The sequence below is a fragment of the Nerophis lumbriciformis genome, linkage group LG01 (genome assembly GCF_033978685.3).
Source record: "Nerophis lumbriciformis linkage group LG01, RoL_Nlum_v2.1, whole genome shotgun sequence".
Classification (NCBI taxonomy): domain Eukaryota; kingdom Metazoa; phylum Chordata; class Actinopteri; order Syngnathiformes; family Syngnathidae; genus Nerophis; species Nerophis lumbriciformis.
Window position 1 is genome coordinate 51,943,643 of NC_084548.2, and position 19,250 is coordinate 51,962,892.

The 19,250-nt window shown below is 39.2% G+C and overlaps 1 protein-coding gene across 1 annotated transcript; it reads right to left on the reverse strand.

Moving 5' to 3' along the window:
* Positions 1-640: 640 nt before the first annotated feature.
* arf3a (ADP-ribosylation factor 3a) lies at positions 641-17,680 on the reverse strand. The gene is made up of 5 exons (XM_061985985.2): positions 17,617-17,680; positions 13,085-13,256; positions 12,891-13,001; positions 4,532-4,656; positions 641-2,057 (listed from the first exon to the last, which is right to left on the reverse strand). The coding sequence occupies exons 2-5, from the start codon at positions 13,230-13,232 to the stop codon at positions 1,896-1,898; spliced, it is 546 nt and encodes a 181-aa protein (XP_061841969.1). The 5' UTR covers positions 13,233-13,256; positions 17,617-17,680; the 3' UTR covers positions 641-1,895.
* Positions 17,681-19,250: the final 1,570 nt, after the last annotated feature.

The following is a 19,250-nucleotide window of genomic DNA, read 5'->3' on the forward strand; positions in this document are numbered from 1 at the left end:
CTTCTACTGCTTCCTGTTCCTCCATTCATTGTTTTATCATCAAATACTCAGAAATAGACCATATTTTTGTTCACGTTTATACCTGCAGTGCAAGAATACCCGATACCAGCACCAATAAATGATAACAAGGGAAATCAGAGAAAAAAAGTTTGATTCCTTTATTAATCATGTGGAGGCAGAAATATTGAAGTCACTCAAACACAAAAATCTAATGTTTTTATCATTATTTAAAATGAATAAATACCTTGACCTTCTTTCTTGTCTATTGTATATGTCTGCTAACAAAGTGTGTTGTTGAGGAAATACTTTAAGACTTACAATTTATTTATGTGAACATACCTGCATGTCAAGTGGAATTTAACCACAAGGAACATCAGGCCACAACAACAAATGTTTGCACAAAACTTAACTCAATAGATAGCATCTTACACACACACACGCACACGGCTGTCAGTAATTATGCTGGCATCAATATAACATTGACCACAAATACCATAATATGCTTTTCATATATGTATATATGTGTGCTGACACAGAAAAGCATGCATTTGCATATTAGAAGGCAGTTGACATTACACCCATATCATATATGTCAGTACAACATTGCTTTCAACCAACAGCAAGACACAAGACTAACAAGTCTGAGAAAACAAGGCTATAGGATTAATTTTATTACAGATCTTGTACAATATTAACATGCCTTTGATGCATTCGCTTGCCTCCTTTTGTTAAAACATCAACATTAAAAAAATGCCCATGTTCACAAATTACAACATCCATCAGAAAATAACCTGTTGGACAACAATAATGTGTTATATTGTGCATCATGGTAGCAACCATTGCATTGACAGATATGATGCACCATGGAGTTGAACATTAGGAACTAAATAGCCTTCTCTTGCTCACCAATGGCTATGTTGGCCAATAGCAAGATGTAGTCTGCAGTACACATCTTATATACAGCAGTAGTGCAAGCCAGCCTTGGTGTACAGAATGAAAAGCATTGTCAGTTAGTTTGAGAGCCTCTTCGTTTATTTGGCTCCATCGTCAAATAAATGTTGCACTTAACAGAATAAATGAACATTGATAAAATAAATACAATCATAAATATTTTTGTAAAAAATCTAAATGTATACTTTAAGCAAAATATGTACTTTACTCTGTTGTACATTATTTTGTACAATAGGAAGGGGATTAATTTGGCCCCATTTGTCGCAATTTACCTGACACATGAAACGTGACAAATTGGGGGGAGGGGCGCACTACACACTTTAGCCGGCAGACGGCAGTAGAGTGGTAAATATCTTAAAATGTGTTTTGTGGCAATTCCAACTTTGACCAGAGCGCCAGTCGCTATGTAGACTAAATAGCAAAATGATGATCGCAACCCCCCACCTTCCTCTCACACGAGATCCACCCAGGGATGAGGCCGTAGGAAATCCTTCCTTACTATATAACATTTGTTTGGACAAATGACAATGAATATGTGACCTTTTACAATCTGAAATAGCAAAGATACTGCGGCTATACTATTATGACACTTATTTACATGGCGTATGAAAAGGAAAGGACAGTTATCATCCCGCCACCACACGTTTTAGACCCTGAAAGCATTATAGACACGGCAAAGGAGGGATAATACATGTGACTTTACAGTAAAATTACACTGTTCATCCCAATAACTATGTATCCAGTGTATAGAATGCAAGACATTTAGGTTACATTCCCAAACTCTCACTGCAGATCCAAGCAAATCAATAAATAATCCAGTAAAAGAATAAGATAGGGGATGTTGAGTCACCTGCAAGAAGCTTTTCAGCACCGCCTCTCCATGAACGAATCCACATACTTGGAGCTGGCAACCAGACTTTTCCCCGCTCTCTAAGCCCCGCCCTTCACTTTTTGTTCTTCAGCTGATTGGCCAGCCAGTCCAAGCCCTCATAGAGGCCGTCACCGCTGGTGGCGCAGGTGGCCTGAATGTACCAGTGGCGGTGGCGCAGGGAGTGCAGGCCCAGTTTGTCGGTGATCTCAGCTGCGTTCATGGCGTTGGGCAGGTCCTGGGGGGGAAACAAAAAAAGACTAAACAGTAGAACCTAGATTTTTGAACCCCTTTATTTGCAAACTTCTGATTTACGACCTTTCGAATCGGCCCAAGTACGCCACAGAGTGTGAACCATGTTTCTATACCAACGTTTCATTCAGTCATTCATTTTCCCGCCTGCAGACAAAAACGCAGGGTGTAACATTGTAGCAAAGGCGGAGCCTTCCACTCACTTTCTGCACAAGACACTCACTTCTCAGCGCCTCATTCAGTACGTGTGTTGTTTATCTCCTTTTGACTAGGTTTGTCTTATTTGCTAACTCAAAATGAGTCCCCAAAAGGCTAACAATCCAGCATGGAAAAAAAGGAGGGAATCCCTGTGGGTATAAAAAAAAATTGCGAGTACTGTACATTAATGGCGTTTGCAAGTACGACTGACGAAGATTGACGTAGCAGGCGCCATGACCGTGCCACAACAAGTTTTAACTGTGAAGACACCAGACTTTTCTGGAAAAATATGCCAAAGCTGACTGATTGCACAGCGAGGAAAATATACGACAGGTGCCGCTCCTTAAGCAACAGAAGAGCACACACGCAGACACGGAAGGGACCTCCAGCCCCTTGTCGATGTGGGTGGATCTTACTTTTTTAAATGTTTATTAATGTAGCAATATGGTTGTTAAAGTTAAGGATTTCTGATTGTTTGTGAGGGCACCACAGTGGCTTCTGTGTGTGTGCGTGTGTTAGCAGAGCAGCGTGTTCAGCACACTTTAGCTTGTTATTAAATACAAATATTAAATATTTCCTTGATCAAAACATGGCTGAAATTCTTATCAGAAATTACTGCAGTAGTAAACAGTAGGGAAGCAACGATGCTTGGAATAATGCTGCACACCCAACACACCCACAAATTTAATTAAAAAAAAGGCATTCTTATATCTAAATATTATTTAATCAGACTTTTTGTTTATGTGTCTGCAAATATTGTAGTCCTCTGATATGACATGTTCTAAAAACTCTGCAGACACTTTTTGTTCAAATCATTTTCGAGTTTGTGGATGAAAAACATTTTGTTCCTGAAATAATCATTAAACTTGTTTAATATGTTGGTATACATTATTTTACAGTACCTCAAATTCAAACTGCACTTTCATGTATTTTCATGCAATATAAGATACAGAATTTGAGTTTTAAAAACTCCACAAAGTGGGTCAACGCTTGCTTGCCAAAGCACTGGTGAGAAGCACTGATGTATACAAGTAATTAAAGAATATAAATAATCATTAAAAAAGTGTTGTTTAGTAAATGTTAACTTAAAGTTAAAGTCTAATAGTATCCACTAGACCAATTAAACTTTGTTTACTGCAGAATGTTTGTGACGACAAGCAAAAAAACAAAACAACTTTCTCCTTACCCCCACAAAATGTACCAAAAAAGAAGCAAAATCATGGCCCTAAAACCAGGTACAGACTGTACTGTTGCACCTCTATCCATCCATCCATTCTCTACCGCTTGTCCCTTTTGGGGTCGCGGGGGGTGCTGGAGCCTATCTCAGCTGCATTCGGGCGGAAGGCGGGGTACACCCTGGACAAGTCGCCACCTCATCACAGGGCCAACACAGATAGACAGACAACATTCACACTCACATTCACACACTAGGGCCAATTTAGTGTTCCCAATCAACCTATCCCCAGGTGCATGTTTTTGGAGGTGGGAGGAAGCCGGAGTACCGGAGGGAACCCACGCAGCCACGGGGAGAACATGCAAACTCCACACAGAAAGATCCCGAGCCAGGACTACTCAGGACCTTCGTATTGTGAGGCACTGTTCCACCGTGCTGCCCTGTTGCACCTCTAGTAAACACAAATATAGATATGGACAATAAGACAGTTGTCAGCTGTTAGCATATATTACCTTGATCAAACATGACCTAGTGGTTAGAGTGTCCGCCCTGAGATCGGTAGGTTGTGAGTTCAAAACCCGGCCGAGTCATACCAAAGACTATAAAAATGGGACCCATTACCTCCCTGCTTGGCACTAAGCATCAAGGGTTGGAATTGGGGGTTAAATCACCAAATGATTCCCAAGCGCGGCCACCGCTGCTGCCCACTCCTCCCCTCACCTCCCAGGGGGTGGAACAAGGGGAGGGGTCAAATGCAGAGGACAAATTTCACCACACCTAGTGTGTGTGTGACAATCATTGGTACTTTAACTTAACTTAACTTAACTTAACGATACTCCTCCACAGAACAATCCGCTTTAATTTAAAAAAAAATTGTGATATTAATCGAGATCGGACGATACGATATCGCACAGCCCTAGTTCAAAGTCTACAAACCTTAACTTAAATTTGGACTTTTGTCTAACCGGGAACTAATTATTAATGTTAACATTGTTTCCTAAATGAACTTTGCTTCACGATACAAACTTTTCGATTTAGAAACCAAGTTAAAAAAACAATTAAGTTCATAAATCAAGGTTTCACTGTACCTGCTTGTTGGCAAAGACGAGAAGAACGGCATCCCGCAGCTCGTCTTCAGCCAGCATCCTCATGAGTTCCTCTCGGGCTTCGTTCACACGTTCACGGTCGTTGCTGTCCACCACAAAAATCAAACCTGCAGACAGACCAGCAGACCAACAGTAAGAAATACAGCAGAACCTATAATGTTGAACACGAAGAAATCAATATTGCCGTAGAAAATGAAAATGAAAATTAAATAATCTGTTCCTGTGCCAACGGTCACCCTGTGAAAAGGAGCATTCATTGTAAAACCAAAAAAACTAAATCAGGGAAATGTCCTGCATTCTCGGTGTATACATTTAAACATTAATACATACAAACAACTCAGCCTTTATGTTTAATGAGTTTACCCATATCTAATGTAAAAAACAACAAAGGCAACCCAACATTTGGTGTGATGTTAAAAGCATATTTTTTCCTAAACATTCAGTATAATTGTGAATTGTTTGACCACAGAGGGGTTTTTTCCCCCTCCAAGACTCCCAATACAGGTGCAGTGCTTAATTTACTTTTAAGTTCTTCAGTTCTGTTCAGTTTCAGTTTATTTTGAAAATGCAAACAAAAAATGGGTTATACTTGTATAGCGCTTTTCTACCTTCAAGGTACTCAAAGCGCTTTTGACAGTATTTCCACATTCCCCCATTCACACACACATTCACACACTGATGGCGGGAGCTGCCATGCAAGGCGCTAACCAGCAGCCATCAGGAGCAAGGGGTGAAGTGTCTTGCCCAAGAACACAACGGACGTGACTAGGATGGTAGAAGGTGGGGATTGAACCCCAGTAACCAGCAACCCTCCGATTGCTGGCACGGCCACTCTACCAACTTCGCCACGCCGTCCCAATACAATTACAATGTAATGCATAACATTTTTCTAGTTGCTTCATTACAGCACATCCGAAAAGGAGTTGGAAGAAGCTGAGTTTATTTAATCCTACCCCTTTTTATGTCCCATTTCTTTGTTCTCCGTTTGTAACAGAACAGTGAATAAATAAATGATAAATAAATATACCATAAGTAAGCAAACAAATATTTAACACATAAATAATCATTATCTCCAGAGTCCGAGGTCACAAACATGGACATGTCCATGTCCATCACTGGAGCTAAAGTTGCTGAGGTAATCAAAAAACTGCCCAGTGGCAAGGCCCCAGGAGACGACAAGATTCGCCCCGAATATCTTCAAGGCTCTGGATGTTGTGGGACCGTCGTGGCTGACACGTCTCTTCAACATAGCGTGGAAGTCTGGGGCGGTACCTCTGGATTGGCAGACTGGAGTGGTGGTCCCCCTTTTCAAAAAGGGGGCTATGGCTATGTTCCAATTATAGAGGGATCACACTTCTCACCCTCCCGGGGAAAGTCTATTCCGTTAGTCGAGCCTCGGATTCAGGAGGAACAATTTGGTTTTCGTCCTGGTCGTGGAACACAGGTCCAGATTTATACCCTCACTAGGGTACTGGAGTGGGCATGGGAGTTTGCTCAACCAGTCCACATGTGTTTTTTGGATTTAGAAAAGGCCTTCGATCATGTCCCTCGCTGTTTCCTGTGGGAGGTGCTCCAGGAGTACGGGGTCCAGGGTCCGTTTCTACGGGCCATACAGTCCTTGTACAAGCGGAGCGGGAGTCTGGTTCGCATTGCCGGTAATAAGTCAGACATGTTCCCAGAGGACGTTGGACTCCGCCAAGGCTGCCCTTTGTCACCGATCCTGTTCATTATCTTTATAGACAGAATTTCTAGGCGTAGTCAGGGTGTGGACGGTTTCCAGTTTGGTGGCCAGAGGATTGCATCTCTGCTTTTTGCAGATGATGTGGTCAGGTTGGCTTCGTCAGGCTGGGACCTGCAGCGTTCACTGGGGCGGTTTTTAGCCGAGTGTAAGGCTACTGGGATGAGAATCAGAGCCTCCAAATCCGAGGCCCTGGTGCTCAGTTGAAAAAGGGTGGACTGCACCCCTCGGGTCTGGAATTAAGTTCTGCCTCAAGTGGAGGAATTCAAGTATCTCGGGGTCTTGTTCACGAGTCAGGGAAGAATAGAAAGCGAGATTGATAGACGGATTGGTGCGGCGTATGCAGGGATGCAATCACTGCACCGGTCTGTTGTGGTGAAGAAGGAGCTGAGCCAGAAGATGAAGCTCTCGATTTACAGGTCAGTCTATGTTCCTTACCCTCACCTATTGTCAGGAGCTTTGGGTAATGACCGAAAGGACAATGTCGCTAATACAAGTGGTAGAAATGAGTTTCAAGATGTCTGGGATCACCCTCAGAGATAGGGTGAGGAGCTCGGTCATCCGGGAGAGACTCAGAGTAGAGCCGCTGGACGACAGCAAAGACTTACAGCGTGTGGAGCAGACATCGTCCACAAAGTACATCCGTACAGGACATGACAATCAACAATGTCCACACAAAAAAAGATAGCAACACCTTAAATGTTCTTGATTGCTAAAACAAAGCAGGTGCGGGGAATAGCGCTCAAAGGAAGACTGCAACAGGAAAATACCAACAAAACAGGAAAAGCCACCAAAATAGGAGCACAAGACAAGAACTAAAACACTACGCACGGGAAAACAGCAAAAAACTCAAATAAGTCAGGGGGTGATGTGACAGGTGGTGACAGTACACCTACTTTGAGACAAGAGCTATAGTGATGCATGTTTGGTTATGGTTTAAATTCATATCCAACAATTGCGACAACGACTTTTTATTGTCCACTGAGTTTCATTTTTTAATGATTTCTGCTGGTGGCGTGCCTCCGGATTTTTTCAAACAAAAAAATGCGCCTTGGCTCAAAAAAGGTTGAAAAACACTGATCTAAGGAATGTACACCTTTGTGCAATAAAAATTATTTTGTTATTTTGAATGTCTAATTAGTGTTACTCTGTTCTCCTTATTGCATGGTGTTCTGCTTGTTTGTAATTTAGTCAGGCACCTTTGTGGACAGCTCAATTTGTCATCATCATCATTTGAGTTAATAACAAAGTAAGTATGTGTATTACACACTCATAGTTTAGAAGCCTTTATTATTGTTGATCATTATGTTTTGTTTGTAGTGACACTAGCAGTGATTGTGTTTTAAAATAAATGATGCTAATAGAGCTAATGCTACGAGGCTAATACAATAGCCATTTGGGTAGGTGATGTTTTTATAAACATTTTTGCTTAAAGGTTAATAAGCACATGGGTTGAGATATTGGTTCTGTTTGTCTTGCTATTGTTTGTTTACAGCACTTTTCATTTAAATCAGGCTCCACATAAAACCACAAAATGCCGGTTGTCTGACTTGAGTAGTGTTTGTGGTTTGAGTAGTAGTATTCAAATATTCCCACAATAGTAGTGTAAAGTCAAAAAAATAATTGTCAGATTGCACTGAGCTACAGGAGTGAATGAGCCTGCAATGCCTCAGACTGGAAGTCTCTCCAGAGAGTGGTGAGGACGGCAGAAAAGATCATCAGGACTCCTCTTCCTCCTATCCAGGAGACCGCAAAAAGCCGCTGCCTGACCAGGACTCAGAAAATCTGCAAAGACTCCTCCCACCCCCACCTAGGACTGTTTTCACTGCTGGACTCTAGAAAGAGGTTCCGCAGCCTCCGAAGCAGAACCTCCAGGTTCTGTAACAGCTTCTTCCCTCAGGCCGTAAGACTCTTGAACGCATCATAATTAAATTATCCCCTCAACTCCCCCCAAAATGGATTAACTCGCTGGAATAAAAAAGACAATATAACATACATCCATAAACGTGGACGCATGTGAAAAAGTGCAATATATTTATCTGTACAGTAATCTATTTATTTATTTATATATATTTATTTATTTTATATATATATTTATATATTATTTATATATATTTATTTATTTATATATGCACCTTATTGCTTTTTTATCCTGCACTACCATGAGCTTATGTAACGAAATTTTGTTCTTATCTGTGCTGTAAAGTTCAAATTTGAATGACAATAAAAAGGAAGTCTAACAGTTGTGTTACGTGCAGCTTTCCCTGACAATGTTTGTCTTTGTTTGCATGTGTTCTGCATGTTGATTAGCTAGAAGGCTGAGAAAGGGCGGACGTAGGCGGACAATGTGGAGAACATTCGGTTCCCACGTGTGTTGAGTGATAGAAATGACGAAGTAATACGGTTCTGTTGGTGTCTTAAGTGTTTTTTTTGGCGTCGACTGTAACGACTTCCATTGAAAGCTGATAAACCTTTGATAACGACTCGAGTCACGTCATTACAGTAGTTATTGTATTTAATTTTTTGAACAATTTCCCTTGTGGATCAATAAAGTTTGTCTAAGTGTAAGTCTATTTATGTAGCAAACCAGCAGCCCTTGGCATCAATAAGCACAGCGTTGAGTTCAACTAGTACGACTTTTATTTCTCGCATTGTCTTTTGTACTTCTTTGTACCGTGTAACTAGAACACATTACAAATACATTACTATCATCTCTTAAAATAATATCACAATCACTTAAGCGTCACACAATGATACTAAAATGTTGATGTTTTAAACACGCATTTAGAATGAACCCCCACTTGAAATGAATATATTTATCACATTTCTTTAAAATCACACATCACAACATTGGAAGAAGAACTTTGGAGCATAACCCAGCTGTCAGTTTTAAAAAAAATACAGAGGACATGACCTCGGTGTCCTCAATGGTAGTTACAGCCATGCTTCGAGGATTTTATCGGTGCAGGGGTATTCTACTGCATCAAGTTTTTAACAGTGATAAGACCAAGATTTTTTTTAAACATCCTGAAGCGGACGTAGCCTATAATACAGTTGGGGTAAAGGCACTACCAGGACCAACGCCAATGAAGGATTGCCGTTAACAACTCCGAAACCCCGAAACTATTAAAAAAAAGCCACAATATTTACCAACACAAGGGCACAAGGTAAAAATGATTTTCCTTTGTTTGTTTTTTTATTGTAGCCAAATGGTTGGTAACGTTTTGGAGAGCACCAAATCAAAGAGACTATTGTGTGTCTGTGCACGTATTGACTGTTGGACTGGCTGTTTTAGTTGCGTTGTTTGGATAAAAAAAAAGAGCCATTACCCTCTTGCTACGTTGGACATACATATATATATATATATATATATATATATATATATATATATATGGTGAAGATAAGGTACTTTTAATAAAATTAATAAAATAAAATAAGATAAATAAATTAAAAACATTTTCTTGAATAAAAAAGAAAGTAAAACAATATAAAAACAGTTACATTGAAACTAGTAATTAATGAAAATGAGTAAAATTAACTGTTAAAGGTTAGCACTATTAGTGGACCAGCAGCACGCACAATCATGTGTGCTTACGGATTGTATCCCTTGCAGACTGTATTGATATATATTGATATATAATGTAGGAACCAGAATATTAATAACAGAAAGAAACAACCCTTTTGTGTGAATGAGTGTGAATGAGTGTAAATGGGGGAGGAAGGTTTTTTGGGTTGGTGCACTAATTGTAAGTGTATGTTGTGTTTTTTATGTTGATTTAATTAAAAAAAAACAAAAAAAAAACACCAAAAAACCGATACCGAAAATAAAAACACCCGATACCGATAATTTCCGATATTACATTTTAACGCATTTATCGGCCGATAATATCGGCAGGCCTATATTATAGGACATCTCTAATACCGTATATTTCGGACTATAAGTCGCAGTTTTTTTCACAGTGCGATTTATATATGTTTTTTTTCCTTCTTTATTATGCATTTTCGGCAGGTGCGACTTATACTCCGGTGCGACTTATACTCAGAAAAATACGGTGTATATATATATATATACAGGTAAAAGCCAGTAAATTAGAATATTTTGAAAAACTTGATTTATTTCAGTAATTGCATTCAAAAGGTGTAACTTGTACATTATATTTATTCATTGCACACAGACTGATGCATTCAAATGTTTATTTCATTTAATTTTGATGATTTGAAGTGGCAACAAATGAAAATCCAAAATTCCGTGTGTCACAAAATCAGAATATTACTTAAGGCTAATACAAAAAAGGGATTTTTAGAAATGTTGGCCAACTGAAAAGTATGAAAATGAAAAATATGAGCATGTACAATACTCAATACTTGGTTGGAGCTCCTTTTGCCTCAATTACTGCGTTAATGCGGCGTGGCATGGAGTCGATGAGTTTCTGGCACTGCTCAGGTGTTATGAGAGCCCAGGTTGCTCTGATAGTGGCCTTCAACTCTTCTGCGTTTTTGGGTCTGGCATTCTGCATCTTCATTTTCACAATACCCCACAGATTTTCTATGGGGCTAAGGTCAGGGGAGTTGGCGGGCCAATTTAGAACAGAAATACCATAGTCCGTAAACCAGGCACGGGTAGAATTTGCGCTGTGTGCAGGCGCCAAGTCCTGTTGGAACTTGAAATCTCCATCTCCATAGAGCAGGTCAGCAGCAGGAAGCATGAAGTGCTCTAAAACTTGCTGGTAGACGGCTGCGTTGACCCTGGATCTCAGGAAACAGAGTGGACCGACACCAGCAGATGACATGGCACCCCAAACCATCACTGATGGTGGAAACTTTACACTAGACTTCAGGCAACGTGGATCCTGTGCCTCTCCTGTCTTCCTCCAGACTCTGGGACCTCGATTTCCAAAGGAAATGCAAAATTTGCATGGTTGGGTGATGGTTTGGGGTGCCATGTCATCTGCTGGTGTCGGTCCACTCTGTTTCCTGAGATCCAGGGTCAACGCAGCCGTCTACCAGCAAGTTTTAGAGCACTTCATGCTTCCTGCTGCTGACCTGCTCTATGGAGATGGAGATTTCAAGTTCCAACAGGACTTGGCGCCTGCACACAGCGCAAAATCTACCCGTGCCTGGTTTACGGACCATGGTATTTCTGTTCTAAATTGGCCCGCCAACTCCCCTGACCTTAGCCCCATAGAAAATCTGTGGGGTATTGTGAAAAGGAAGATGCAGAATGCCAGACCCAAAAACGCAGAAGAGTTGAAGGCCACTATTAGAGCAACCTGGGCTCTCATAACACCTGAGCAGTGCCAGAAACTCATCGACTCCATGCCACGCCGCATTAACGCAGTAATTGAGGCAAAAGGAGCTCCAACCAAGTATTGAGTATTGTACATGCTCATATTTTTCATTTTCATACTTTTCAGTTGGCCAACATTTCTAAAAATCCCTTTTTTGTATTAGCCTTAAGTAATATTCTAATTTTGTGACACACGGAATTTTGGATTTTCATTTGTTGCCACTTCAAATCATCAAAATTAAATGAAATAAACATTTGAATGCATCAGTCTGTGTGCAATGAATAAATATAATGTACAAGTTACACCTTTTGAATGCAATTACTGAAATAAATCAAGTTTTTCAAAATATTCTAATTTACTGGCTTTTACCTGTATATATATATATATATATATATATATATATATATATATATATATATATATATATATATATATATATATATATATATATATGTGTATACATCCATTAGTGTCTTCAAAGTGTGCATTTTTTAAATATATGTTGCTAATGCTAATGTTAGCTATCGAAAATTTGCTTGGTAGCAATAAACAGCCACCAGCTTGATAGTTTTACTAGTAAAGTAAAGTAAAGTTAAAGTACCAATGATTGTCACACACACACTAGGTGTGGTGAAATTTCTCCTCTGCATTTGACCCATCCCCTTGTTCACCCCCTGGGAGGTGAGGGGAGCAGTGGGCAGCATCGGTGCCGCGCCCGGGAATCATTTTTGGTGATTTAACCCCCAATTCTAACCCTTGATGCTGAGTGCCAAGCAGGGAGGTAATGGGTGCCATTTTTATAGTCTTTGGTATGACTCGGCCGGGGTTTGAACTCATAACCTACCAATCTCAGGGCGGACACTCTAACCACTAGGCCAATAGTACCTCCTTCGAAAAAAATATTGCGCCAGTCTTTCTTCGCTTCGGACCTGCATCCACCCCGATACATTCTTGGTAGTAGAATCATGTTTGTAGCGCCATCCAAGATCCTTTCTTGATAGTGTCTGCTATTTAACATCAGCTTAGCCATTAGAGACGTAATATTTGTGCCAATTTTACAGAGGACATCATGTCAGTTTGACGCTACATCATCATGAGAAATGTAGTTTCCTTCTGGCAAAACACTAGCACTTTGGTCCACTGGTGTCGCCAAAATCAACCGAAACTGAAAATTCTTAAGTGGGGCTTTAAAGGGAACTCTGCTTCACTATACAAACTTTTCGTTTTGCAAAACCATGTTCAACAACTATTTAAGTTTGTACATCGAGGTTCCACCGTATTAGCCACTATTCCCTTCAACATAAGTCGGGCTTACCCTGAGTGTTTTGGAAGTAGTGTCTCCACAAAGGACGGATTTTGTCCTGGCCGCCCACATCCCACACAGTGAAGCTGATGTTCTTGTACTCCACCGTCTCAACATTGAAACCTGAATAAGCAGAAAACAAGAGTTTCAGGGATTCAGTAGTTTGAAAAAAATAAGAAGCCATGTGTGGTTGTGTCCTTACACACCAATTGTGGGGATGGTAGTGACAATCTCGCCCAGCTTCAGCTTGTAAAGAATGGTGGTTTTCCCAGCAGCGTCAAGCCCCACCATGAGGATCCTCATCTCTTTTTTGCCTATCAGGCTCTTCAACAGGTTTCCAAAGATGTTGCCCATGACGACCGGTGGCTCACTCGTCAACTGCAACAGAAATGTTAGCTTTTACTCGCACAAATGCAGCAACAATTCAGATGCTGTGTAATTACCTCTTTTTTTACAGACTCTGCCTTAGGTCTACTTTATGCCAATATTTGTGTTCAGTTTATGCAGGCCAGATCATTAGGCACATAATAACAATAGATTCCCAAAATGATGCCTTTAATAAAATGCTAATGTCTTATTACTAATATCAATTTAACAATGTATTGCAATGCATAATTCCTCATGTTGAAGTGGAGATGTTATACTTGGCCCCCAAGCACAGGGGTGACTTTTGTACTGAAGATTTTGAATATATTTGTTTGCCATTTAAAGATGCGAGTTATGAAAACGTCTTAAATAATACTATAAAATAAATATATCTGTCAAGGTTCAATAATAAGTTTGCTTGAATCAAATTAAGAGTGTACAAGACTACCTCCACCCCCCTAAAATACAAAGTGGTTCATTCCACCTGGATAGTGACAACCCTCGAATTGAACACTTTACTAAACGCAGAAATCATAATGTCTTCAAAGCTCACCTTTAAGCATTTTTTAAACAAGGATGAGGTGATAGAAGAAAGTAAAAATACATTACGTTTATTTGTGGCAGCATAGGAGAAAGTTATGTACAAGTTTCACTTTTGCATCTCATTGCAATAACAGTGGTGCATTCAAAGACCCTCTTTTAAAGTTGCAAACAGAGGTGTCACTAGGTTTTAAAGACGGGAATAGGCTTAACTTAAATCCCAGGAGATGCACTAATATTTAGAGATCAGCCGATATGATTTTTTAGGGAAGATACCAATACCGATTATTTGTGGTGAAGGATAATTGATTTTTGGAGCTGATATTAATTTACTGTAAAATTGACATATTGGAGTCAAAATTTCGAATACAACTATTACAAACTCCAACACTTAACTTTGTTTAAATGCAGGAAACATGTTTATTCAAGAAGCAAGTAAACAAAAACAAACAAAAACAAAAGGTGCAGGAAGTTTCACAGTAGCATCTCTTATTAAAGTCGAATAAAAATTTGAAAAAAGTAATATTTCCCTGAAATAATTTGTATCCCTTAATAGCATAAACTGTGATTGATTAAATGATTCCAAATTCACAAGTGTTGATCGCCTCGCAATATTACACTTAATTACAAAATGGAAAAAGTTATTAAGATGATATAAAGTACAAAACAGATCATCAAAATCAATATTTAAGCAGAAACATTGGATTTATTATTTACATCTTTATCAAAACCTGATTGTAACAATCCACATTTTAGTAACCGATCAGAGGGAGCCCTGGGTGGGACAATGCTGGAAAGAGAGGCGCGACTATGTCTAAGCCAATCTGACCAGTTTTAAATGAGTCCTGTCGGATTAAAACAAGGCAGACGCTTGTTTGATGCTTACTACATTTAAAATGATAGTAATGGTGGTAATAGAAGTTAAATATTTTGATTTATTATCAATATTTTTTTTTAAAAGCCGAAACCGATAAAAAAGGCCGATGCCAATAAATGTCAAAATGCCAAATATCGGCGCCAATAATCGACCCGGCCAATAATTGGTTAATCCCTACTAATATTAATATAAACATAATAATAATAATGTATTATTGTGTTTTGTATTATCCAATAATGATAATTAGCTGTGAATCAGCAAATCTCTACTTTACACTCTGAAGTAGGGCTGCAACTAACGATTAATTTGATAATCGATTAATCTGTCGATTATTACTTCGATTAATCGATTAATAATCGGATAAAAGAGACAAACTACATTTCTATTCTTTCCAGTATTTTATTGAAAAAAAACCGCAGCATACTGGCACCATACTTATTTTGATGATTGTTTCTCAGCTGTTTGTACATGTTGCAGTTTATAAATAAAGGTTTATAAAAAAATAAAAAATAAAAATAAATAAAAAAATTAAAAAATTGCCTTTGAGCATGCCCAAAGCATAGATCCAACGAATCGATGACTAAATAAATCGCCACCTATTTTTATAATCGATTTTAATCGATTTAATCGATTAGTAGTTGCAGCCCCACTCTGAAGAAGTGGTTCTTAACCTTGTTGGAGGTGCCGAACCCCACCAGTTTCATATGCGCATTCACCGAACCCTTCTTTAGTGAAAAATAAAATGTTTTTTTTTTCAATTCAAGACAAAGTTATATGTTTTTTTACTGGTGCACAAAATGAACCGTGCATGAACATCACCTTGTTCAAAGAACAAAACCAACACAGTGCATAAACTCACAACAAATTACACACCTGCAAATCAGATGGAAAATTAGAGGGAACATTGTTCGGGGGTATCCATAATACGCCAATAGGGAGAAGTTTTTATTTACACGATGAGTCGGGTGTGTCTTGACCTCCGCCGAACTCCTGAGGCCAACTCACCGAACCCCTAGGGTTGGATCGAACTCAGGTTAAGAACCACTGCTCTGAAGTAAAGGGAAACTTGACATATTTAAAATCATATAATAAATAATGACAGGTTGTATTATTGTCTAAAATCATAAACTGGCCACTTTATAATGAATTTGTTGGCCCTTCTTTTGTAAAGGAAAAAGAAAGACTTATATTTTTAAGACACAACCGAATTCTTAGGGGAGTTACCTATCTCTAGATATGATAGTCCCCACCTTCTACCATCCTAGTCACGTCCGTTGTGTCCTTGGGCAAGACACTTCACCCCTTGCTCCTGATGGCTGCTGGTTAGCGCCTTGCATGGCAGCTCCCGCCATCAGTGTGTGAATGTGTGTGTGAATGGGTGAATGTGGAAATACTGTCAAAGCGCTTTGAGTACCTTGAAGGTAGAAAAGCGCTATACAAGTATAACCCATTTATCATTTATTTATATTTATAGTTGCATCTTTAAAAAGTCAAAAACATGTGTTTTAAAAAAACTGGTTTAAACCAAATCCATGGAATAATTACTTTTTGGTGCGAAACATACCAAGTGTGTGTATGGAGCGGCAACGTTGGGTTTAGGGTCGGATGGGGGGCCCTTTAGGAGTCTTGCGTACGGGGCCCAGAATTTGGTGCTACACCCCTGGCCTCATCTGACTCCAATACATGTATTCATACTATACAATACTTATACTATGTTTTTTGATTGATTGATTGAGAAGTTTATTGACATCTTAAAGAATTGAATCCATGTAATGCTTTAAAAAGGCAAATGGATGGCATAAAAAGCCAAAAGTCTTGTTTCCATTGTGGTCCATTAAATATTCATCACATTTGATACATTCAATAATACAAGATATATAACCTGTAACATGTATATAACAAATGACGTTAATTTTTTTTTTTATAAATTATGTACATATACACAGTATACATGTAATATAAATAATGATGTATGATGAGATCTCTTAATTCAATTAGGGTTAAAAAGGTTAAACTATGGAATTCTCTTTACAATGAGATAAAAGATTGTAAAAATATATTCCAATTGAAAAAAATATATAAAGACAGAACAATAAGATCATATGGACAGCCATAAGTGTTTATATTTTGCTTTATATTTATTATTTTACTTATTTTTTGCCTAGTTTTGTATCATCCCGTGAGGTGTGTATTACTTTTGTTTTTTTGTTCGTTTTGTACTTCATGAAGTTTTGCACTTGTGGTTTTTTTTGTATGTTTTTTTTGTTTGTTTTCGTTATATTTGGATGTAATTGTTGGTTTATATGATATCATTAAGTAAGACTACGTATTATGTTGAAGGGGGCAGGAAAATATAAGATTTTTCTTCATCCTGCTCCTTCTCAGGCATTGGTGTGTAAATGTAAAATTGAATAATTGTGGTATAATTGTCTATCGATCAAAGATGCACATCAATGAAGGAGATAAATAAAAAAAATGAAAAATGAAAAATTGTGTCAGTGTAAACATTTTTATTCCAGCAAGTAATCAGCAATAATGCTGTTTCGGCCATGAAAAGGCATGAAGTAGCCCAATGAAGGCAATAAGCTGTTTGCATTATACTGCAGCTGTACCTAATGTATTGTCTCGCAATGATGTCCAACTGCAAGGGGATGATGAAGACGATGAAACAGGCGCTGTGTTCTCTCTTTTCGTATGAAATATTCACGGGATATTATTTGCCCTCTTTGAGATGAGAAAACGCACCACGTTACCCACGGCGTTACAATGTGTACCGCAATCCTCCTACCGTCACGACTAGGACGCATGATGTCGTCGATAAACGACCGCGTGATTTTTTTTAAAACAACAACACGTTTTTTACATGTCACAACGAGGACATAACTATTAATAGTTTTGTGTATCATGGCAAAAATGTCGGCACTTTTTCTCCGTTTAAATTTCATTTCCACTTACCGCACACGGCAGGTTACCAGCGGGACGCAGGCGAGAGGCTGGCGGAAAGTCTCGCGATGACAGCCTCACCTAATCTCGTGATATTTGGTCCAAAAAAAGAAAATACAAATACTGCAGCAGCGCTAAAGCTAAAACGGAAGTGTTTCTTTACACACTTTGATATAGACTTACACAACATAATGTTTTGACTTGAATTTTCTTTCAGTTCATGCGCTAATATTTAAGTGTGAATAGTGACGCAGCAGGGAAGCAAACCATTGTGAAACTAACAAAAGAGCAGACAGGCTTGAATAATTAACACAGGAATCATCTAAATGAATAAGTAAGTGACTGTAATTGGATGCTTGTGTGACCCTTCTCTACTTCTCAATGTACAGTACAATTTAAAAAAGCGATACCTTTGAATTACCAGACAAGTCGGGATGTCCTGGTCTGATATCAGCATGAAACCAGTATCGGATTATATTGCCCTTCATCTCAAATGTGGACAGCCAGAGGCCAGCTGAATTCCCTCCAATCGGTAAACAAAGTTGGTCTTGCATTTTAGTAAAAACATTCACAGAAGGTAAACACGGCAGGCGAGCAGCTACACAACAACTAAGCAAACAATTGCAAACAAGCCAGACAAACCGCGTAATAAGTGTCCTCGGTTGGAACAATAAAACATGACATTTATCAATATTAACAAGTATCAAATAGTTATAGTTGCATATCACATATGCAAAGTCTCCAGTAACAGACGTGTCCGCATCGTGCAACGTACGCCGTCATGAGCAATTTAAAGAATTATTGTGGCCACTATATGGGCATCACGGTGGAAGAGGGGTTAGTGTGTCTGCCTCACAATACGAAGGTCCTGAGTAGTCCTGGGTTCAGGCTCGGGATCTTTCTGTGTGGAGTTTGCATGTCCTCCCCGTGACTGCGTGGGTTCCCTCCGGGTACTCCGGCTTCCTCCCACCTCCAAAGACATGCACCTGGGGATAGGTTGATTGGCAACACTAAAATTGGCCCTAGTGTGTGAATGTGAGTGTGAATGTTGTATGTCTATCTGTGTTGGCCCTGTGATGAGGTGGCGACTTGTCCAAGGTGTACCCCGCCTTCCGCCCGATTGTAGCTGAGATAGGCTCCAGCGCCCCCCGCGACCCCGAAGGGAATAAGCGGTAGAAAATGGATGGATGTGGCCACTATGTGTTGCAAAAAACAACAACTACCACTCCACTTCAACTTAAAGACAGCATACATCAATTCCAGATGGTTAGTGATAAATAGGTTAGTGTTTTTCATGTGTTGCTCTCTGTTTGACTCATTTCCCCTGATTAAACCTTTTCTAACAGTCCACACTACAACATGATAAAAGTGTGTGTGATTCGTGCTGATATCGTACCGGATCAAAATCAGTATTAACCAAATGCTCCAACATCAGTATCGTATCTAAAGTGAAAAAGTGTGCAACACCTCTACAAACAAATGTAAAAACACATTAGTTAACCATGAACAAACAAAAAAGCACTAACCCAGCAAGCACAAGATATTAAAACAATGTTGAGAACTTGCTGAATGAGGTCCTGACATTGAGCAACTCAAACATAACGTTGAAACAACATACTTTTTGATGACGTTTAATCAATGTTGGC

Excerpts from the sequence above, each read along its gene's own strand:
- arf3a (XM_061985985.2), bottom strand. The coding sequence starts at position 13,232 with ATGGGCAACATCTTTGGAAACCTGTTGAAGAGCCTGATAGGCAAAAAA. Across the intron at positions 4,657-12,890 it reads CTACTTCCAAAACACTCAGG|GTTTGATTTTTGTGGTGGAC; the intron begins GTAAGCCCGACT and ends GTCTGTCTGCAG. Across the intron at positions 2,058-4,531 it reads TCGTCTTTGCCAACAAGCAG|GACCTGCCCAACGCCATGAA; the intron begins GTACAGTGAAAC and ends TTTCCCCCCCAG.